Here is a 25,739-nt window from a genome sequence, read left to right on the forward strand (position 1 = left end):
TTGTTCTAACATAGCTTCCGAGTAAAATGAAAAATTTTTGTAGTCCTTGAAAAAAGTCTTAAGTCTAATTTTCATGACTTCACTAACACTCGGTTTTAAGCAACTTAGTCGATAAACTAAAACGCTTTTTCAATTTTCTAGACTTAGATTAGAATCTTAGAGTCACGAAAATCAACTTTGTTTGACTATTAATTAATATAAATTTTTCTGACATTGACATTTCTGACATTGCCTAAAATCGATGCGAATTTCAAATGACATTTTTGACAATATTTCAGAAACTATATGCATTCGATCATTGAAAAAACCGATTTTTGTCTTTTTTTGAATCCATTATCTTTTGTGCTGAATTTTACCAAAATTGTAAACAATCAAATTTTTCTACTTTTTGTGATCTTTTTAAGGAGACCTTTATGGAAAAATCGAAAAAAATCACAAATAATTTTTTTGTTTCGGAATTTTCGATAAAACTAATCCAAAAAATAGAAAAATTGAATTCTTTTTATGATAAGATGTATAATTTCTGAGATTTCGTCTAAAATCCCATGTAAAAGTCGATTTATTTTATCGAATTCTGGCAATTTCACAGAAAATACTTGTACAATAGTCAAACAAACTTGGTTTTTGTGACTATAATGTCCTAAGTACTCTAAAAAAAATTAAAAACCGAGACACAAATTGTTTAGGATTTTTGGTAAGTTTACCGAGCGATAAATCGTATTAATTTACCCTATGGGCGAGTACCTATGGTGTTGACCGAAAGTTTATATATATATCCACATATTTTGGAGAGATCTTATCCAGTCGTCAAAAGAATTGGATTTTTGTGTTTTTTGGTCAAAGAATTCCAAAAATTCTTCTTTAAAAAACACCGATAAAATCTCATAAAATCAAAGTAGCGATTTCAGGAAATTATAACTCAGAAACCATGAAAGTCAATTTTATTGCTGGGTTGTTTCCATGATACCTCTTAGATTTCTCTGACTTTCGTAATAATTCCTAAGTCCTGGATTTTCTAACTGTGACAACTTTGTTTTAAGGTGCAGTTACTCAAGTCTCCAGCAAGGTAGAAAAAATATGACAGGGTTGGTATTTGAACTCGGATTTTTTGGGTAACAGTCCAGCATCAATACCACTGATTCACCAGTCATGTTGAATTCAGATAGAATTTTTAGCGTTTAGCTTGTATCCCATTCAAAAGTACCCAACGAAGGTTTTGCTTCTGTGTGACTTCTCAGATGTTTATGCGTGACATGTTTAAGTGAGTGACACTCTGTCTAATAAATATGTGACTTACCCCATACACACAATACAGATATAGAAAACAACAAAAACGTAAAAACGTAAGCTAGAATAAAAAAAAATAAAAGAACAAAAAAAAAAACGGTAAACACACCTGGCACCATTATATACTTTAAGTTTATGTTGTTTTTCAATTTGTTCCTTCTTTTTCGCTGTGATCAATTCAATTTCATCCTTTTCCTTTTCAGCAATACTACGTGTCATCACTGAACTAGCTAAACTCTCAGCGGATTGTTCACGTAACATTAACGATGTTATTTCCAATATATGCATGTAATATAATTGTTCGTTTTCAGATGTTGCTATGTATAAGAAAATATCGACCATACCACTTTGATGTAGGGCCCATAATATCTGTGAATAGATAAAGAGAAAAATAAATTAACCAATAAATAACTATTTTATCACATGGAGCTTTTGGAAAATAATTAAAACTACACAGCAATTTATATAAAAAATACTTTTCTGTAGGGATTAGCTTTTATTGTACTAAAAAGTAGCGATTAATTAATTGTATTAATACTTTGTAAAAGCCGGAGGCACTCAGTTTAAAATACCATGAAATAATTTGAAGTACATCAAGCTTTTACAACTAGTCATATATGAGTGACTCGAAGAAAAATTATTTTCTACTTTTTAGTACAATATCAGCTTATCAAAGTGCGTCAAATTTAATTTGCAAGATTTGATTACATGCAACGGACAGGTGAAGCTAAAGCAAAGCTTGTAAAAAACAGTTTTTAGTTATTTTCATTCATTGTTCAACTTTCTTTATCGAAATAAGTTACTTTTTACGATAATAATTTTTTTATGCTTCTATATAAGGTAATATGCGCAAAATTTCAAATTTTATCAATTTTTCGTGGATAAGTACAAAATCGTACATTCAGTCGAACAAAGATATATCGCTATAAATCTCATAATAGTTCTCTCTCTCTAATTTTTCTTTTCGGCTGTTTCTAACCTTCAAACAGTGATTTTGGAAATAATTTCTTATTCAAAATAATTTAAAACAATGATTTCAATAAAAACTTCTTAGAATTATTTTCCCGAATGTTTTTTTCTTCATAATCTTGTTCATTTAAAATCAAAATTTAGGACCATAATTGAGTTCGCTCCAAAAGCATAAAAAGCGATTTATTTCAAAAATAAAGAAAAGAATTACTTATGATAACACGAATTAACCTTTTTCCTTTGAAGATTAAACAAATCCACAAATAGATGACAGCACTAGAAAGTACACTTAAAAGCCTTTTCCGTTTCCATATGACAGAATTTAAATCGTCTTTAACACTAAATCAACATCATATATAAATTGAGTTAATTGAATGGTTTTTTTTTTTGATATTCCAGAAGATCGTAAAAAGGCAGAGACGTGTTGAAGAGGATTTAAATTCTGTTATACGGAAACGTCAAAGGCTTTTATATGAGCCCCCCTCCTAGTACTGCCATCTAGCGAAATCTTCAGATGAAAAAGGTAAATTGAATGTGGATTTGTAAACATTTGGCCGATAACAAAGTTAAAGGCTTCCGTTTTCTCTTTTGTTAAATTATTTCTGTTATGTTTTCTCGTTTTGAAGTTAATTTTTTGGTTCAGCATTGAAATGTCGAAATTAAATTGTGGAAAAATTACATTGACGGCAACCTGGCGGGTCTTTATCATTATTATCTTTTGTTATTTCTATAAATTTAAATTGTATAATTGAAATTTTTATTATTCAGGTTCAGAGTGTTGAACCTTCTCAATGCCAAACGTCATTGTTAATCAGTCTATTTAAAATAGCATTGGGATGTCATTGTTTAATGAAGAAGGTCTAGCTTAAAACAATAACCGCTGAGTTGGGGGTATTTTATTATAACTTACAAAAAATCTAAAAATACGATGAAACTTTCTACATATCAAGTTAGAAAAGCGTTCGTGTAACAAATAAAAAGCATAGAATTTAATTTAAGGTGTATTTTGTAAAAAATTGCATTACATGTAGGTGAATGTGAATCTATTTGTTACACGAATATGTGTGCATGCAGGAAATTTAATTTTATTAAAACTTTAAAGAATGCAGCTATAAAACACGTGAGGAAATTTTTTTCACTAAGTATGCAACAGTTTTGCATTTCGTGACGCATTAGTAACGAGTAGAAACTGTTCGGTAATATTTCGAACATATTCTTTGAATAGGTGTTAACAAAAATTTATAACTTGAAATTCAATTCTTATTATCTTTGGATTGATTTCTATTTAACACTAGCAGCTATGAAATTTTGTTCCCTTAATACTTCCTATGAGCATTTACTTCTTAGAAAAGTAAAATTTCAAAATAGTGACTCGTCAATTTCAAATTTGAGAGTCTTGTGGAATGGAGAACAGGCGACTCTTATGATTTAAGCCAGCGGCAACGTTGGACCCAAACTACCTTTGGAAAAATTCAAAATTCGTAAAAAATTAAGCAATATATTTGTTGCCATAACAAATTCAACTGTACATCCGTATATAGACGTCGTTGGAGTGTTTCACACCAGACTTTTATTCACTGATATATTTAAAAATTACAGTCTGGGTAATATGTGATGCACACTAATGAGATTGCAAGGTAATGAATGGAATTTACTACCAGAGTGCACAAATACATCTTAATGAGACACAAAAGATAGAAATTTTTATCATGTCGATAACGATTAAAAAATTAGGTATGCTATTTAAAGTCTATTTTTATATTGATAAATGGTAAGTAAGTAACCTGGTAGTCCAAATTAGATTCAAATCTTCCTGTTTTAATAAGTACGAATTGAAATCGCTCGTTGGCGGAATTTATCTGCTTTGATTGCCATCTGGTAGTCTAAATTGGAACTATTGATGACGAGTTCACTTCTTGTTTTAATTAGTATGAATGATTATCGCCAGTTGGCGGGTTGATACTCCCAGTTATCAATAGACACTAAAAGGACACCAAAGAATGAGATTTATAGTTGTGCGTAGATAACCAGACTTTCCGAAACGTTTGATATCTTCCCAGATGCAATTCTAGAATTCCTTGCTAATTTGGTAAAAGTGTCATTAACTTAGCGACAAAAAACACATTTCTCTGTATTCGAAAATTTATTTCGATTTTTTACTAATTTAAACACTGTAACTACTTTTCAATGAAATTTTTTGATAAACTGTTATTATTTTTCAGATGTTACTCGTCGCTAATTTGGTAATTTTTGTCAATCAATGAAGGTTACTTGACTAGGTAATTAGGTATTTGTTTGCAAGTGATCCAACTACAATTGTAGCCATAAAAACTAAACATTTAATCGCTGAACTAATTTTACAATCTACCGATATGATAGAAGCATAAACGTTGCTGTGATAAACAATAAATAGCTATCGGTCAGGTTAGAATGTAGGTACTCCCACACATCGAAACATCTACTCATATTGAATGAAGTAGGATAGTATCCCGTAGGTAATCCTAGCAAATAGTAGGTACAGAAAGTAAATTAATTAAAATAACGGAATTTTGTTTTATGCTTCCTTCATATCTCATAACTGCTAATATTTCTAATATAATCACGTAACGAATGTGATGATGCAGGTGAAACAAAACGTATGTATGTATGTTCGAAGGAAAGACTGTTGTACCTTGACGTTACTTTGGGGTGTTACCGATTACTAGGATTGTATGGAAAAATATATTTAAATCACCCTTCAGTTTCGTGAAAGATATAACTATCTATACTATTAGAGAGAAACTTTACGAGAGAAAGTCTAATTTCCAACCGAGAGCAAGCAACCGTGAGATTGATTGTTCACGTGCTATTGTTTTCAAGTAAAACTAAAGTAAGACATTTTTGTAAAAACGTAATAAAATCTTTTGCTTCGAGATTTAGCCCTCATTCTACTAGAATTAATACTTACGGTGAGTATTTTGTGTTGCCAATCATCAATTTTAAAAATAACGTAAAATATTGAGGAGAAAGTTTGGAAAGACGCATCATCATGATGTCCCTTGGAGCATTGGTTTACTCTAGAGGTTTTACAGCTAATCTCTTTTTTCAGGTATTAGACCATTAATAAGAAGGTGCATACAAGAGTAATTTGACAAATTTTCGAAGTTTGAATCAGATACTTCCAATATTGCAATTCCTCAGAGTAAACTGAAACGATGTAGAATGTATGGTCTTGTACCATTGATCACATTTAAAAAAATATATTCTTATCGGCTGTATTTTAATATCTAAATGTTCAAAAAAAACATAGTGTCTAAAGAGAAATGGCTTTCCAAAATATATAAATGTAATCTACGACCCAAAGTACAACAGTCTCCCATACGTTTGTGTATATATGTATATGTATGTTAGTTATATGTTATGTACGTTTTTAATATCAGTATTTTATGACGAGCATCATCTTTAATCAATTCAATTATCTACTATCCACCTTGGATATTTCATTTTTATATTACGTTACTTGCATACATTACTAGTTCTAGTAAACACAACGAGCTTTAATTTAATTCAATGATAAAAAGTAGTATATACAGCGATATTAGCTTTACAGAATTTCTAGATTATTACGGATTCAGTCAAGTAAACAATCTTTAAGGTTGGTACTATCGTTAAATTTTAAATGAAAAAGTATAAGATCACAATCAAGGGAACTATTGGGTACTTCTCTCGTGAAAACCCGTTTATAGCTTACGCTATCATATATCGTATCTCATACCGTTTTGCTTTTATTTCAAATTAAAATTGTATTAATCCTGCTAATTATCGGATATGGGACGTCAAAAAATCCATGAACTCTAACTTTCTGCCGCGTAGTAAATAAGCTTCTGAGTCGATGTGACATATAATTGTCAGAACGGCCAGGGGGAAAGGTGGCATGTCTGCCCGTATTATGTAACGTTTGTGCGGTCGTTATGAAAGTTATTTGACAAGCGGGAGACATTTTTTTCAATTTTTACTTTGTTTCACGCAGTTTTCGGGAAGTTCCCAAGTTTACAAAAATGGACGCTTTGACTTCGTGGGTTCGTGAAATTCAATCGTGGATTCCAAACTCTTAGGGATTACTTTTTTCCTCAGATTTCTGCACTGCTCTCTATCTCGAAAATGGCCGTTCTGTCAAATAAATGTCTTATGAGAGAAAATGCTCCACATTGACTCAAGAGCTTATTTACTGCACGACAGAAAGTTAAGAGTTCATGGATTTTTTGACGTCTCATATCCTAGATTAATTTCATCATTCTTTACTTACAAATATTTTAACGTGTAAATAAGTTAATAATGATTAGATTCTCGTGTAAAGTGATGCACAATACAAGCTACAGCGTTAATTAAAAATAAATTTCACTGCCTTCTAAATAAAATATTAATTTATTTTTTTTTTTTAATATAAAGATAAATAACACAAAAAAAAGAAGGAATAAATATCTGAAAATCTACTTTGTATATTATAAAATTTTTAAAACGTTAAATACTTCTTAAGAACAAGGAATGAAGAATGATAAATATATTTACGGGAAAAAAGAAATACTCTAACAAAAAAAAAATTGTATATTTACATTGAACAAAAAAAAAAAAAAAAAAAAATGCAAGAAACCGACCAAAGTTTTTTTAATAGAATCGACTTCATCAAGGCACTATAACTATTCACCAAGTCGACAAACTGGCATTATTATTTTTTCATATCATGTATAATTTAACGTTAAAGATCGATTCCGGTAAAAAAAATATCCTAAAAACTTGAGCAAAATGCCAAACATATCTAGAAAAAAGTAGAAAAGTGGTAACGATTCTAGAAATGTTTTTAGTTTCCCAAAATTTTTATGTTTGTATGGTTCTAAAAGCTACACGTTGAGTATTTCGGGATTTTTGCTAGCTAGCAACAACTTTAGTAAAAGAGAAAGAAATCATGAGTATAAAACAAAGTCGCTTCAATCTGCATGTCTGTCCGTCTGTCTGTCAATAATTCCTATGTATGCTTAGATCTTTAAAACTACGCAACGGATTTTGATGTGATTATTTCTAATAGATAGTGATTCAAGAGGCAGGTTTATAGATATTATACATGCATAATATATTAGAATAAGGGGTTGAAAGGGATGTGCTTCAGAAACTTAAAAAGTTGTACATCGATTAAGCTCAAATATTGAAAAAATATACAACCAGCTTTAAGGATTGTTTTTATCTATTTTTAACCTTCGAGGCTGAAAAGGTGGAGCGAGAAAGTGGGAATAATAAGATAATTTTTTCAAATATACCCAACTGGAATATCAAATAAAAGAGCATGAAGTATACATTACAAAACTGCAATCCCTACGCAAGGGGATTTGAGGGGAGGGGTGAAAGTGGGGATGTTGCCCAGCAAAGCGGCTAGTTCACAGCTAGTTTAGTTATAACTTGGAAGTGATTACTAATGCTTTAAAGAAACAATTTGTCGTGCTCAAAATCGAAATAGCAATGCTGGTTACACTTTTAACCCCTCCCCATTCTCTATAAAAAAGTAATTGAATATATAAATATAAAACCTATTGAACATATAAATTTCTATATCGACTCAAAATTAAGTATGCCTTGCATATATTTATATCTTTCCTAACAAGAAAGTGTTCAAATCGGCAACTATTTAACTATGACTGGAATATCAGAACTACGACCGAAAATCCACTACATTAAATTTCGAACTTCCTCTTGTTTGAACATCGGTTAAAAAAATGGTATATTAAAACGAGAAAAGAAAAGAGATTAAATTAAAATGAACTAAAGGATAAAAAAATGAAACTCACAGAAAAAAAATAGCAAAAGAAATGTATTAATAAAAAAAAAACATAATCCTTGATAAAATAATAATAAATAAACACTCACTTGATCGTGTACACTGGCATCATTATCTGGTCGTTTCTCTGCTTCTGGATCAGCTGGTATTTGCAGTATATTTCTGACAAGAATCAAGATACGTTCAATAATTATACCCATTTCTTCTGTACGTTCTTGCCATTCCTGTAATCAATACATTATTGTGATTATAAATATTATTTATATCTATCTACAGTGCAGGGTTTCTGGAAAAGTTTTTTAAGATATTTCCTTCAATTGTTAGAGTTCCTTCAAAATTTACAGCCTACTTCGATAAATAACGATTTTTTTTATTACGCAATTGGATATTTATGTTTTTTATTCTATCGATAAAAGATGCAAACCGAAGAAGAAAATTTGTGTGTCACCTCCGCCATACGACTGGAGATTACTCTAGTGTTGTATAGTCTGCTGTGCCCGCCAGGTTATTGTCAGTTTCAAACAATAGATGCTTTGTAGACAGCACACAAGTATACAAGCTATATACACACGTGACGAGGTCCATTCGATCACTTGATATCATTTTTCGTTTTTGAGTTATCGTATTGTAAGACAGATAACCGAAAATGAACTAATTAGGTGATTTTATGAATACCTATACCAAAATTTTGTTCCGTGGCATCAATATTTTTAAGCGTTAAAAACTTGGGGCTAAACTTGGTATACCTTGATATATTTCATATATACATGGTATAATTACTTAATTGGAGTAGGGTAGAAATGTTTGTAGGAAGGATTCTAGCAATTGATGCAAATGGCATTCAGATCAGAATTCCGAATCTTTTTTTGAGCTAGAGACCTGGCTATTAGAAAATCCACAGAAGAAGGGAGGTATGTTTAATATTCATCTGGCCAAACCCAAGTTGTAACTATGATGAAATGCTTATGAATAATATAGACGTTTATATCAAAATGATATACATAGACACTCCTAATAGCGATTAATTTTAATAGTGCCATAAATCAAACCCTTCTATAAATGGCGCACATATTGGTGGTACTGCTAAAATCAAACTTTACTAATTAAACATCCATCATATATAATAATCACGTAGTTAATATGTGCACATCTGTACCAATCATACGAAAATATATTACTAATGTCCCTCATGCTTGATCAATAATACTAATAGTTCAGTGAGCTGACATGCATTTTTATGTAAAAATCTTAACCGATTGATATTTTTGTTTGTTCTACACTTGGACGGATAAAATCTTGCAACTCAATTTTGAAGTGGTTGTTATCGTCAACCGATTGAGCTGAAATTTGGCATGCACGCTTAGTTTAAGGGACAAGCTTTTATCATAATAAAAAGTAGAAAATAATTTTTTCTATGAGTCACTCAAACATGGCTATTTGTAAAAGCTTGAGGTGCTCAATATCAAGAATGAATCGAAAAGTAAGTAAGTATTTGGAGTGGATGAGGCGCACCGCCTCATAGTTTTAATTGAGCGCCTCAAGCTTTTACAAATAGAATCACTATTGAAAAAGAGCTGATTAGGAGCTTAGATAAAAATTTGTAGTTGAAGCATTGTTCGGATTCTTACAAAGAACCTATGAACAAATCCTTATTCGGGGATGTTCGATGTCGTTTAGTATGCGGAAGTTCGCAATCATATTTAAACAGATGTATAAATAACAATAATTTTTGAAGGTTTGAAAATTCGCCTCATTTATTTCAAACTTTGGAAGTAACCAGATGTTATCTAACCATATTTATACCTCAAGTCAGGTATTTTTATTTCACAACACTTCAATTATACCACTGTAAGCAGAATCTTTATCCAATAAGAATAAGATGTCTAAATACAGCCTGAAAAGTTATCTCTAAGCAAAATTTACTTTTTACCACAAATAAGTTTTTGAACCATTAGTACATGTCTCTGTAGATTATATACGATAATTTTCAAATTGACAAATTGCCAATTATAAAATCATCCATGAAGTTGGCAACAAAATTTAAATTAATGCCCAATATATATTAAGCATTGTCGTATTATTTAACACAACACTTCTTATTTTTTAAAAACATTGTTCCCTATATCCCGAAATCTACTAGAGTGTTCACTAATTCTCGAAATCAAATTCAAGGTCTTAATTATCTTTCAATTTTCTTTGAATTAAGGGTTATTGACATTAAATTGCTAACTTCATGGTTAAATATATGTAGGCATTATGAAATACGAGTGTAGGACACTTGTGTTTCTAATCGAAAAAGTTAAAATAACTTTTATTCACGTCTGAGTGTTTCTAATAAGGGATAAAACGTAGGGGTGAAAAAGAACGGTGAAATTATATCGATATAATTTCCATCATAAAATATTTATATTAAAAAGAATGTACAATTAAAAAATGGTTAAGTGTTATTAAATTTTTAGAAAATATGTATTAGTCCGGAGTACAGCACCATTTTTGTTTTGGCTCCCGTTTGGCGGTTCTACCAAACTTTTTACGATTATTTTTGAAAGGGTTGCATTTTCAAATGAACATGATGACGTCATATTTAAGCTATCGGTCCAAAAAAAGTTTGGTCACTAATGCGCTACATAGGAACGCACAAACATTATTTTTAAAATATGGCATCTGGCGGTCGCCATATTGAATTTTGATCACTGCCATATATTCAGTAGCACTCGCAAGGTTAATACAAATCGATTGACGTCAGAATCATCAAAATCGGCAAACGTGTTTGGTCTCTAATGTTCCACATAGGAACACACATACATTCTTTTTGGTTTTTGCCATATTGAATTTTCAATAGTGCCATATCTTCAGAAGCACTCGCAAGTGTCTAGTCTCTAGTGTGCCACATAGGAACAGACACAGACTGGTACACAAATTACCACTCCTTTGCGTTGCTTAGTCGGGTGAAAAAGAAAACAAATAGCAAAAACCACACATGTTGTTTGCGAATAAATTGTACAAATTAAATGTTCATTTAAAAAAATATTCATTCATCATAAACAATATAAAATTTTTTTTTTAAAATCACAAAATGCTTCATTAAATGATTTCATATAAATGAACATAGCCAACAAACACTAAATTAACGATTTTATATTATTTAAAAAAAAAATAGATCCACGCTTCTTCGCTAATTAAAAATAATTAAAATATCATTATAAAAAATACCATGCACAATTATTTCTCGATTGAATTGGATGGAAAATTACAAACAAATACAAAAAATATTTACATACAATTTTGAATATATACACGGTGTCACATAAGGAACGGAACGGTTCAACAACTTTCCAAGTATGCCTTTTTATACCATATATATGAAATATATCAAGGTATACTAAGTTTAGTCTCAAGTTTGTAACGCATAAAAATATTGATGCCACGATCAAAATTTTGATATAGCTGTTCATAAAATCACCAAATTAGTCCATTTTCGGTTGTCTGTCTGTCTGTCTGTCGTCTGTCCGTCTGTCATCACGATAGCTCGAAAACGAAAAGATATATTAAGTTGAAATTAAAAAGTGAGGTCGAATTCATAACTGAGCAACATAGGTCTTGGGTCCGTAGGACAAAACTTGTAAACCGTTAGAGATAGAATAAAAATTTAAATGTAAAGAATGTTTCTTATAAAAAAATTAACAACTTCTATTTGAAACACTTTTTTGTAAACATCACTGTTTACCCACGAGGGCGCAAATTAGAGGCGAATTTTATAGTATGATCTCTAGAAGCAGAGCTATAAGCGAAAATCTAAATAAAAAATGTTCAATTTTTAGAATTAATTGTTTAACAAACCAATGAAGCGGATCTGATCGAAGCAAAATAATTTTTTCTGAATTCCTGAGAAAATTTTCCCAAAATTTTCCAACTTATGTATGAAAAATTTTAATTTTATGAGTCTGGAGATACCGGACTATAAGGTTATCTTCAAATAACCAATAAATGTCAAACTCAAGGTCACAATTCAGTAAAATTAATTAAAAATAACTTTGCTTCTTTTGAAAATGACTTGCCATGTAAAATATCCAGGTTTCTAACTACTTTTCATGACGATTTCTGCTTTCGATTTTTTCCGCGTGACAATGTTTGAAAGAACTTAAGTTTCCGTTTGAAATTTTGAATTGACTCGTTCTTCCGTTCGCTGAAGGTTATTTCAAGGCTATAAAATTATGCTCTCTTGGCCTTGAAAATTTTTTCTTGTAACCTTTTTGAAAAATCATTTTTGCCTGAAATTTTGTTGAGTCGTTTTGTTACTTAAATTTGCAGCCGTTCCGTCGCATTACTAAAAATGTATCACCGTGTATACATATTACAAATGATAATAAAAATGATTATTATATTTTCCCTGTATTTTAATATTCTAAATAGAAAAATATAAAATGGTAATTACAAAAACCATTTAATTAAAATAGTTGAACTCTTTTCATTCAGATAAATAGTTTGTTTGGTTTTTGAAAATAGTTTTTTTTTTGCATAGTGTTTTTGTGTAAACGTAAAAAAAACTGGCAGACATGATTTTATATTTGGTTTAACTGTCATTAATATTTTTGTTCAAAAATAAATGAAATTCCTCCAATGAAAACGTGTACAAAACTATTTAGTTGTAATGCAAGTGAACATCATTAATATAACGACATAGTAAACCTAGAGTACAATGTACCTTTAATCAATGTGTAGTTTCTTTCTATACGTCCTGTACATTCATATGAAATTGAGGATATTTTATTGGAATGCAGGTAGGCTGAAGACTGATTGTCAATGTAGTTTTGGTTTCAATTTTTTATGCGAGAGATGGTCTTCTAGTTAGCCTTTACACCTGGAGGAGAACGGTACTCATGAAACGTAAGCCATGATACGAAGTAAAAACTCTTAACAAAGAAATACTCCGATGAAAAGTCTTTAGTTGCAGGAAGGAAGGTAAGCGGTGGCAACTGCATCGATACCAGAGATCCCTGTGATCAAAATTTCCTTAAATCATGATCTTATTGAAATTTAACATGTTAATTTTTTAATTTTTTAGTTTAATAAAATATAATTTCGAAACTTTTTCTTTTTATTAAAAGTTCTCTGATACAACGACAAAATTTATATTTTTCAATGTCAAATATCTTCTTCTAATTATAATTAATATTAAAAACACTCTTCTCTCTTTTTTAAAGAGTTAACTCCACTTCTCTTCTGTCTAAAATACCTTAAATGCCTTGACTGTTTGTAAAAAATATATAATAAAGTGTTTATAGCCAGAAAATTTAAATAACACCTTATTCTTTCAGAGTAAATAACGAAAAGAAAAACTACTCGCATAATTTTTATATATATATCGTAACAGTATTGTAACTGTTATAAAAAGTTCACACAAACAAATATAATAGCTTTTTTATACCCAAATAAAAATCTAAGAAAATATTCGGTTGATTCTTAAGGTTATTCGATTACCAACGAAATTACAAGATAAACATTGAAGTTTTGAATATCAAGGAATACAAATTGATTGCTTTGGGTTTCTATACAAAAATTATTTTGTTTGTACATTCTTTGATTTGCCTACTTCATGTATTTCGAGTCGCTTTTCTAGCCAGCCTGTTAAGTAAGTACAAGAAAACACCAAGCAAGAAATTTTAAAAGCATATTCTAGAGCTTAAAAATAACCTCAATAAAATCAGAGCATGTTTTCTCAAAAAATTCGATTTTTTAAAATTCAAAAGTATAAAACTCAGTATATACAAAGTTTTTAAACAATTTAAACAATGTAATTGAAAATTTTAACTTCCTATATAAATTTTTACACGCCATACTGTGTACTGTATTGAGGGAATAGTAACATTAGTAATAGTTATGGCGGACGAGTCAATACAATATGGGCGTCAAGCCCACTTGCAATACTTGTGGTGGTTAGCCCTCTTCAAAACTGAATATTACTTATGCTAGCATAAATATTAGAGCCTGTCCATAGTATCTACACCATACCAGCATTGTAGTAAACGCCATTTATTACCGTGGTACTAAATTAAAAAAAATAAAGCGCTGGACGACTTAATGATGATTGGTGGCAAGTGCAAATATATGCGTTGGAAAGTGGGGAATATTTTGCTTTTAAAATTTAGTTAAACTGGAAGATGATCGATGAAAGTATCACTACAAACCGGAATCCTTACCACTGGGAGAAAAATGAGTCAGATAAAGCATTAGAGAGATAAAAGAGCCAGATAAGGCGTTGGAGAGATAAGGTCGTAAGCGAAAAAGTGGGCCTAAATAAAATATAGAAGTTAAAAAAGCTTATTTGGCGACTTGACTCTGCAGTAGGAGGATTTATATAAGGCTTTATTTTTTTAAATTATAAATAAAGCTTGAAGACTTTTAGTCGAACGTGCACGATATATTATTAAAAAAGAAAATTAAAAACTGCAAAACAAGAAATGAAAATTCTAAACATAAGATAAAAGTGTAGAAATAGGAAACTGTTGTAGAGATGTTAAAATTTGTGTGACGTTTTAAATACAAAAATTGGAATGTTTGCAACTGCTCCAATAAACATTATTTTTAATGATTCGAAGCGTCGTTTAAAAAGTCAAACAACCTTAAACACGGGTGAAAGATTCCATATTTAGAACACAAACATCACTAAAAAACCTCTCATGAGCAGCAGAGCTCCGTCACTAAGGTGGTATTTCATCTTATCAGATGCTCTTTACTTCAAGCTGCTTTTATTGAAATGGTTTTTTTGAATCTGCAGGTGAACATATTAAATATCTGGACAAAGAGGGAAGGGAAGAGTTTTTTAGCTTTATGACGTCATCGGAATTCAAAATATTAATTTTGCTCCATCACATCTCAATTTGATCCAATTTTGATAAACCAAGTATGTAATTCTACTAAATTTGGGGCGTATTTTTCAAATTTTTGATCAAAATTAACCTAGGTTAATTTCTTATAGGTTTTGAGAATGTGGAGTCCTGGTTCCAAAATTAAGCACATAGGTGATAGCATGCTAGAAATTGTTATCACAGCTGAAAAGAATGACCCAAAGTTAGTGGGCTTCAAAAAAAATTCCAATAAGATCAAATTTGCCTGTGTTATCAAAAAACCTAATTTTTTAACTTTATGACGTCATCAAAATCCCAAAAATTAATTTTGCTCGATTACATCCAAATTTTATCCAATTTTGATAAACCAAGTACGTAATCCTACTAAATTTGGGACATACTTTTCAAATTTGTGATCAAAATTAACCTAGCTCTAATAGCTTTCAAGAATATAGAGTCCTGGCCCCAAAATTAAGCACATAAGAGATACCTAGCGAAAAACTGACATCACAGCTGAAAAGAATGTCCCAAAATTAGTGGATTTCAAAAAAAATTCCAACAAGATAGCAAATTTGCCTGTATTATGAAAAAAACCGAACTTATTAAATTAATGACGTCATCAGAATCAAAAAAATTTAATTATGCTCCATTACATCCAAATTTTATCCAATTTTGATAAACCAAGTATGCAATCCTACTTAATTTGGGTTATACTTTTCAAATTTGTTGACAAAATTGACCTAGGTCTAATAAGTTTCAAGAATGTGGAGTCTTGATCCCGAAATTAAACCCATAAGTGATAGCTAGCGAAAAACTGACATCCCAGCTGAAAAGAAGGATTCAAAATCCACCCCCTCTCGTTCAACTCTGATACACTGTATAAGTCTATATTGTCAGAGCAAATAAAACTAAAAACACACAACGTAAATTTTCTTTTTCTCTTAACTTACGTCTTTTTTATTTTCAAACAAATATTTTTTAAAAGCACATGATGAGTTGTGCTATAAATTTCTGAGTTTTTTTTTTTTCATTATCGAAAACTTTTATATCGTGGAAGTAGGTTAATATCATCTTAATAGGTATGTGAAAGCGCACTATCTATCTATGTAGGTAGACGTGATAACGAACGTAAAGTAAGCGCATCGCACAGCAGCATCTCTATAGAAGATAAATATATAGCACTAGGTGAAAATAGATAAATGTACACTCTTATACAAATACTACATATATGAGACTTAAAACAAGATTCATTTCTGTCTAGGATTTTCTAGGCCATAGTGTGACGTTAATAATACGACCTGGAAGATATCATTATAGTATGTGAATAGAGTATTAAATAAAGCCTATTATCTATTGCGTGCAGAGCCGAATTTAGCGCCGAAAGTTGAAAAACTATATGTAATAATAGTGCCTTTAAACCTATATTTTTAAATAAATTCAATAATTGTTTAGAAATATAGGCAATATAAATACATAAATGATGAAATCATTGCTCATATTAAATATAAACTTTCATTTTTAATCCCCAAATTAAAAGAGGATAAAGGAACATAGTTCTGATAAGCAAAGAATATAGTTTCCTTATTCGCGCCGTGTATGAATTTTATTGGAGGCGTTTCCATGGTAACGATACACTACTTTTATTATAGAATAGTACGGATGCATATATGATTGCATTTATGACTTACATTGAAAATTTAATATCATTGTCTCACAAATTTAAATAAATAATTATTATAATTTACATTTGAAAAATAATATTTGTGCAATTTGATTTCTTATTTTCACAATTTTTCATTAAGTTTAATTAATTAGTGTTTTTCAATAATTTTAATTTGACATTTACTATAACATTAACATGTAAAGAATTGCAAATTAGTCATAACAGCCTCGTTTAACGCCAAAATTTTTCACTGGAAGCGCTGGCATCGATTTTATTGTCCCTACCATGACTACGTACACAACGAATAGCAAGTTTTGACAAATTTTTTTTTGTCTTTCCGATAAATTTCATAGTTTCGAAGGGACGAGGCAAAAACCAAAATAAAAGGAATGAGTTTCGGGAATATTACCTATACATCCTTAACCTCATTCCTTTTATCATATTGGTACGTTGTTATGCATTTTCCTGTACTGTGCAATGCAACAGCCAATGGAAAACGAATTTACTCCAGTTGTATGAATAATATTAAATAATATAAAATAGAACACTCGAAAGTTTATTATTATGTGTGTGTTAATAAAATGTTTTCTAGTAAATATGAGATAGAATATTTAACTACCCATAAATATATATTTTATGTCGGGTATCAAAAAATAACGCGCACTGAATGGTCTAAGAAATTTTCAGAGATACATTTTAATGGTCAAACAAAATGTATTAATTGAGCACATTATTGTGACCTTGAAACGATTGTGGAATAGGATCCCTAAGCTCATATTCAATATTTCAAATGGCAATACCCACTTTTTATCCCCCAAACTAAAAAATAGGTGTTATAAGTTTAACCGCTATGTGTCTCTGTATGTCTATCTGTCTGTGTGTCTGTCTGTGGCATCGTAGCGCCTAAACGGATGAAGCGATTTGGATTTATTCTTAGCTATGTTTCAAATGCGAGTTTAGGGTTCAGTACTCGAAAAATGTGTCGGGGTTTTTTTAAATTTTGTATATTTCACTTCTGATTCGTGTAAAAGATATAAACTGAAACACTTTTTTGTAAAATATCTCAAATAAGACAGAAATCGACGCGACGGGTAAATAATGATGTTTACGAAAAAATGTCTCAAATAAAAGTTGTTAATTTTATTAAAAGGAATAGCTTTATTATTTAAACTTTTGTTCTATATCTAACGGTTTACAAGATGAATCGTTTTTCATTTGATAAAATGAGCAAAAAATGCACCATTTTAAAATTAGCATATCTCGTTCCATTTTGAAGGTAGAAAGTAAAAAAAAAATGTGTATAATTAAATCAGCTAGAACTTTTATTTGAACTCATTTATTTTATTACTTGTAAAAACTGATTAAAACCTCCAACTACCTCCGAAAAGTTGATTTTTTAGTACAAAGTTTTTACTACCTAATAACCAACTGTGGAAAATTTCAAAGATGCAACACCTTTTTCTTCACTACCATAACTATACCATGTATATGAAATATATCAAAGTATACTAAGTTTAGTTCCGAGTTTGTACATCTTCAACTTTGAGAGCGCTAATTAATCGCAAATTATATAGTATGTATTATATGGGAATATTAATTAGATAGGTGTGTGTGACATTTATGTATGTATGTTTGGCTATTTTTCTTTACTTATATGACGTAAAAAAACAAACGATTGCATAATCAACACTGTCTTAACATGGTATTTAAACAATTTACTCAGTCAATTGTTTGTTTTCACTTGTTTTTTTATTAATTTTGTTGTTCTAATAGATTTTAACCTTTAAAAATTTTTGTTTGATGGGCCCGTTACTTTTGTGACACCGTGTATGGTAAATAAACTACCATTATTTACAATTATTATATTGTGAAGTATGTAGTTTTCATACAATAGCTGGTACACTTTAGGAGCAAAGAGTTCAAAAAACAACTGTGAGCATTGTATACATACCCTTTATTAATAGAAATAACATTTATTATTGTTATTTTAGTACTCAAATATCCAGGGAAACACATGCAGTTGTGAGAAATAAAATATTTTATTAACTATTAATTAATTACAGAGTAATTTGTAAAAATTTACACCAAGTATTCATTCATGTATACTTCACATAAACCTCCGCAACATCAACTCCACAACATCAACTTCACAGAGGAAGAAAATAATTTTCCATTTTGCAATATTTATTATTTTATTCTAACAAAGATGTGAGGCTTCCATGCTTAACACGCGCTTTGTATGTCCTAAAATACACCCGATACTTGTAACAACAACAAAATTTTAATTGTAGAAATTTATAAAATTTGTAAATCTTTTTGAATTTTAAAGAAAAACAACCACTAGTTCAAGCTACCTGCAAATTTTCAACTCTCTATCTTTGATAGTTTTGGAGAAAATGGATACAAAATTTTGTCCTAATTTGCGCCCTCACGGGTAAACAGTGACGTTTGGGAAAAAATGTTTCAAACAAAAATTGTTTATTTTTTTTATAAGGAACATTTTTTACATTTAAACTTTTGGTCTGTCTGTAATGGTTTACAAAATGGATACAACGGACCCAAGACCCAATTGACTTATGTTGCTCATTTACGCACTCAACCTCACTTTTAACGTCCTGAGAACGATATAAAAATTTCAACATGATATTTTTTTTCGTTTTTGAGTTATCGTGTTGTCGGACAACCGGAAATTGATTAATTAGGTGATTTTATGAACATCTATACCAATTTATTTAGTGGCATCAATATTTTAAGCGTTACAAACTTGTGACTAAATTAAGTATGCCTTGGTAAATATTACACAACACGAGATATTTTCTTACTGATGTTCAAAATGTCCAGTTTCACAATTGAGTTGATAATTTTAGATCATTTTTAGGTCAAAATGAAAAACTAAAATCGAGATGAAGAATGATTCAATCTCTTTCCTCTCTGTTACATACTTCCTCTTTGCTTGAAGAATAAAGTGTAAAATCTAACAAAATTTATTTATGAAAGTAAATAAACTATTTATTTTAAATATAATCGAGAAAGTGTGTTATTATCACTCTAAGTGCTACATTTTCTGTAAACATACACTACAATTTAAATAAGTATGTTAAGAAAACTAAAGTACAAAAGCATTATTTTTATTAGAATGGAATAAATAAACTAATGTTTACTTTTCTTATGTGGGTCATTTTGAACGCTCGTTCACAATATTTATATTACAAGAGCTATAGTATCCATCGTATTCATTTATTATGGTTGTGTTTGTTTATTGTTGACAAAGATGATGGTTGATACTAAAGTCATATTAGCCTAAGTTCACACCGCAATTAATTCAAATAGATATTTTTGCTGAAAACCTGGAATTTCACGATAACAATTGTTTTTTTGCCTTGTAAAAGGAATATACATTACGAAACATCTAAAACTATATAGTTCCTAGCCTAAACATTATCTACAATACATTTTATAACTAAAAATACACCGAAGCGAGCTTCTGTGATCGGTACCACACCAATATAGTTTTCTCTTCAAAACAATTCGATTAAACGATAACAAAGTTTATAAAGCAGAAAAAAGAGTATGATTACATATACAAAAATTATAAAGTTTAACCTTATTAACAAATAGACAAAGATTTTACTTTAGAGATTTGTTTATTCATAAAATGAATTTAAAATTTATTTTCCAACTTCTTTTAAGCCTTTCTTATTTCATTATTCATTAGAAACATACAGGGTGAGGCAGAGAAGTGCACGATTTTGAAAACGCTTCGGAGAAAGACTCTCTATGACTATTCCCAAACTTTTGTTCTCTCTTTAACGGTTTACAAGATGAGTCCTACAAGATCCAGTTGACCTATGTTGCTCATTTACGAACTCGATCTCTATTTTTACGTCCTTAGCACGCTTTAAAAATTTCAGCTCAATTTTTCTTTTCGTTTTTGAGTTATCGTGTCGACAAACAGACGGACAACCGAAAATGGACTAATTAGGTGATTATGTGAACACCTATACCAAAATTTGATTGGTAGCATCTATATTTATAAGCATTACAAACTTGGGACTAAACTTAATATACCTTGATATATTTCATATATACATGGTATAAAAATATCACCACTTCGTTTCGTTTTCGAGATATTAATTTTGATGTAAATTGTCAAAATTGAGAACTTAGGCATTATTTAACTTGTGTTTTAAACGAACAAAATTTACGAAACTTTGGTGTTTAAAAGTATTCTTCCCTATTCTTTGCCTTATATTTAACAGACATGGAACAATGTGTCCCGGTTTCTGTGTAATTTTTGCGTTTATATTTAACAGACATGAAACAACGTGTCCCGGCTTCTGTGTAATTTTTTCCTTTCTATTATGCTCAAAGGATGTGTATAGTCTCACTATCATATGTTAAGTGGTATAATGTGTTAATATAACAAAAGTTATTAAAATTATCATGAATGAGGAACTTTGGCTTGTAAAAAAATGTAAAAAGTTTAGTTGAATGCAATTTCTTTTTACAACATTTTCAAAATCGTACACTTCTCCACACACCCATATACCTACAAATACTCGCCCACATGTACTACAAAGAACAACGGAGAAGTAAATTAAAAGAAGTTAAGATAGGAAAAAGTTTCGTTTCATATACTTTTCATTCTTCTCCGCTCTCTTGTTAAGTATAAATTAGATTTAAGTTTTTTTTTGTGAGTTGTGTTCCGTTTCACATTGTATGATGACGTGTATTGTGTGTGTATGTTTGCAACAACTCTCACATAACTAAAATTAGTAAAACGAAATGTAAGGATTTTAGTTAAAAGTAAAAGTAAGTTAATTCTTTTCTCTTTTAGCGTATTAATTTAATTCAATAACGTTCAACTTCTAATAAAATTAGAAGTATAGATTGTGTATACGATGTAATGTCTTACCACAAGCAAGAACGGATACCCATAAAATTGGTTGGTAGGTTTGTAGCATAGGAAAAGAAAGTGACCACCTGGCCAGTCACGCGGTCGTTTTGTCTCACTAACACATTTACGCTCGTAATGGCATTACTACTGGATAGGGAAGGCTACTTCACTGTAACAAATTGTTATAACTCTGACTAAAAATGGCGACTACATTTCGAGAGTACACCTTTAATGATTTAATTCTTTAAGTCTTATAAGAATAAGACTTAAAGAATTAAATCATTAAAGGTGTACTCTTGAAATGCAGTCGTCATTTTAAGTCAGAGTCCTGTAGACATAAGTTACAAAAATTCAATTCAAGTTTTTTTGCTGGACTTTTAAAACCAATATCACTTCTTATTTTCTTTCAATTTTTCACAATTATATTTCGAGAAGAATAAGCAATATTTTATAATACACAATCTGTACTTTGTCCCGCACTGAATGAAGTTTCTGACTAAGTATCTTAATATGACAGAAAATGAAGAAAATTTTATTTCATATCTAATTTAATGTTATGAAGGTTTAATATACTCTCTCGTTAAGCTAGAATATAATATTAGAATAACTATTATTCTAGATTATTATTCTCTTAAGTCCTTCTAATTTCTTAGAGTAAGTTGTAAGAGACTTGTTTCAAAAAACCGATAAAAGATTTTAACATTTTTGTGAGCTATTTCACAATTATTACATTACACAATTTTTATTTATTTAAAAAAATAGTTTAATTTTGTAAGCCATTAAACATTACAAAATTTTGTCGAGTTATTTATTGACCTTACTCAGATTCTTTTGGGTGGAAATATTTTAAAGTTTTCTATATTAAAAAATATCTGCCGATTGTAGCTAAAAGGAAGCTATACACTCATCAATTTTTTATGAAACAAATCTTATGCCAAGAAAATACATTTTAGAGGATGAAGAATACTTTTAGAACCTTATTTCTAATAGATTTTTGTTTGCTATTGGCAAAGAACTATAAAATATGTATTCAGTCCAATAATTATTTATTTAAAATTTACAAAAAGAAAACAAAACGTTACATAAAAGCATGTCTTTTCTTACTGACTACTTACTACTTGAAAATTTTAACACACATAAAAAAACTTAAACTTTTGTGCTGAAGGTGGCAGCACTCATGTAGTGTTTATACTACAACAAATGTTTTTTCGGATTTGTCCATGGCGAAGACGAAAGTTCAGTAGAGTAAACTACGTATTAGCCACGAAATTTCACCAGTTATGATCCAAGATAAAACGTTGGGTATTCCGTCTTTACGCGGCTATAATAGTACAAAAAATATAGATTTCGGTCTCAAAAATATTAACACCTTTTGGAAAGTTAGGTAATGGAAAATTAAAAACAGAGTTTCCGTCAACAACTTGAAAGCTAAATAAATATACATAAACTGAAAAAAGCTAAATTTTCAAGTTGAATATGACGTAATTTTGCACATTTTCATTTTAGATTCGATTTTCCAGCATCAAAATTTCTTAAATATGCCATACTTTTACGATAAGTACTTTTTTCATGTTATTATAATAGCCTTATATCCGCAAAACTAAATTTTTTGGCGGTAACTCAAAAAGCTTGAATTTAAACAATAAGTATACACTATAAAGGGCATAGGTTAGGTTAGGTTAGGTTATATGGGCTGTCCACGAAGGACACACTTAGGCTATAGAGCCCATTGTGATACCATAAATGTTTTTTACCACCTTGCCGCTGATAATTTCATTTAACAGCTCCTCAATTTCAGAGGCTGAATGCACCTCCTTCATGCATATACCATGCAGCCCATCACAACTATTAATTAAAATAATTTTGTTGCGACGGCGGGAATCGAATCCGCTACCCTCAGCATACCGCGGGCGGAATTGTTAACGTCTTGCCAACTGAGCTAATAGGGCGACTCATATAAAGGGCATAAAATAACATACCGTTTGAATTTCGTTCCTGTAAAAATAACAGTTTCCGAGTTATAATGAATTTCAAATAATATTTGAAAAATCATATCTTTAATAACGAATTTAAAATAATATTATTATTTATCTCCATTAATAATAATTTCCTTTGATTTTTTCATGTTTAAATTGTTATGTGGTTTGCCTCGAGTATTTAAGTATAGTTATGCGCATTGTCAAAATAAAAATACGGAAATTTTTCTATTCCACTTTTGGAATTACTCTGAAATTAACCTTTAACAAGTGAAAAAAAACAATTGACTGAGCTAATTGTTGAAATACCAGTTTAGACAGTGTTGATTACTCTACCACATTACACATATACCTATACATGTCACACATACATAACTGATAACCCCATATTAATAATACATACTATATAATTTGCTTTTAATGTGTGCCCTCGTGAGTACACAGTGATGTTTACAAAAAAAAGTTTCAAACAAAAGTTGTTTATTTTTTGATAAGGAACATTTTTTACATCTTAACTTTTGTTTTATCTCAAACGGTTTACAAGATGGGTCCTACGGACCCAAGACCCAATTGACCTATGAGTGCGCTGTAAAAATTTCAGTTTGATATCTTTTATCGTTTTTGAGTTATCAAGTTGACAGATGGACGGACGGACGGACGGGCAACCGAAAATGTACTAATTAGATGAATCTATGAACACCTATACCAAAATTTTGTTCGTAGCATCAATATTTTTAAGCGTTACAAACTTGGGACTAAACTTAATATACCATGGTATATTTCATATATACATGGTATAATAATTTATGAATGGTTGATTTATGATCTAAGATGAACCTGTTATAAAATTAATTTTTCTTAAGATTAAAAAATCCCCCTTAATAATATTTAATCTCCAAATAATTTATTTGTTTATTTATTAATTCTCCAAATAACTAATTTGTTTATTTAATAAACAACGTAAGTTTTACAACAATTTCCAAGAGTGATAAAATAACCATCATATATCTATAAACAATTAACAACACTCTTATGAATGATGAAATCTTGACACAAGGACATAAAAAACCCAAAACTGTATTTAATTGTAGCTTCTTCTTTGCTTACAAAAAAAACTTCGGTAAGTGTGTATGATTACAGTATATTTATCTCGTATGAAAATGGTTCGACACGTGTTTATAAATCCTTAAATACTTGAAAAATTTCCTTATTCGCACCGTGCGCTAGTTTCATTTCCATGTCAATGATACACTACTTTAATTATAGAATTGTATGGATGCATATATAATTGTATTCGCACCGTGCGCGAGTTTCGTTTCCATGACAACGATACACTACTTTAATTATAGAATTGTATGGATTGCAGTTATGAATTACATTGAAAATTTAATATTATTGTTTCACAAATTTAAATAAATAATTATGATAATTTATATTTGAAAAATAAGTTAAGTTTAATTAATAAGTATTTTTCAAAAATTTTAATTTGACATTTTCTACAACATTAACATGTAAAGAATTGCAAATTAGTCATAACAGCGTCCTTTATCGCCAAAATTTTTGACAGGAAGCGCTGGCATCAATTTTATTGTCCCTACCATGACTACGCACACAACGAATATCCAGTTCTTTAAAATCAGAACACATTCACAAAAAACTGTAGGAATTCGGTTCCATAAGGAAAAATATTAACTTCACTCGGCTATTGATAACCGGGATTTGCAACCCACCAACTGACTATAATAATTCCAACTAATTAAATCATGAAGTGAACCCATTTTCAATAATTCCAATTTAGACTACTAGATGGCAATACTAGTACTTACAATTTTTAAAGGTCAATCCAAATATGCAAATTCAAATCAGATAAACCATGCAAACTCGCGATAAGAATTCGTACTCATTAGAACAGGAATTGATCCGCTTTTCAGTAATTCCAATTTAGGCTACCATGCTACTTACGATTTACCAACTTTTAACTTTAAATAACAAAAGACTTCCATTGATTTTTTAATTTGATCCAAATACAATTAAATCTATGAATTTGCGTATTTTCATTGGGTAAATCCCAAATAATCATGCATGTATATAAATCACGCATTAGAATTGCATGTTAAAAATAAATAAACCCAGACTACATCGGAAAATCTGAATGTTACATGGATCCGTAGTCTGAAAATATATAATCTTGCTGCGAGTTTATCCAAACTCGTTAAAATTGGTTAAAGCGTAACCAATTCCGTCCGCGGTATGCTTAGGGTAGCGGGTTCGATTCCGGCCTACGCAACAAAAT

At 30.1% G+C, this 25,739-nt stretch overlaps 1 protein-coding gene across 1 annotated transcript in view; it reads right to left on the reverse strand.

Moving 5' to 3' along the window:
• Positions 1-25,739, reverse strand: part of LOC123305050 (protein timeless homolog) — a 573,972-nt gene that overhangs the window by 509,966 nt on the left and 38,267 nt on the right. Inside the window, exons 3-4 of the mRNA XM_044886653.1 lie at positions 8,152-8,286; positions 1,397-1,656 (exon numbers count right to left, since the gene is read on the reverse strand). Coding sequence (XP_044742588.1) covers positions 1,397-1,656; positions 8,152-8,286 — 395 coding nt within the window. The remainder of the gene's footprint in view (positions 1-1,396; positions 1,657-8,151; positions 8,287-25,739) is intronic.

Source organism: Chrysoperla carnea, chromosome 1 (genome assembly GCF_905475395.1).
Source record: "Chrysoperla carnea chromosome 1, inChrCarn1.1, whole genome shotgun sequence".
Classification (NCBI taxonomy): domain Eukaryota; kingdom Metazoa; phylum Arthropoda; class Insecta; order Neuroptera; family Chrysopidae; genus Chrysoperla; species Chrysoperla carnea.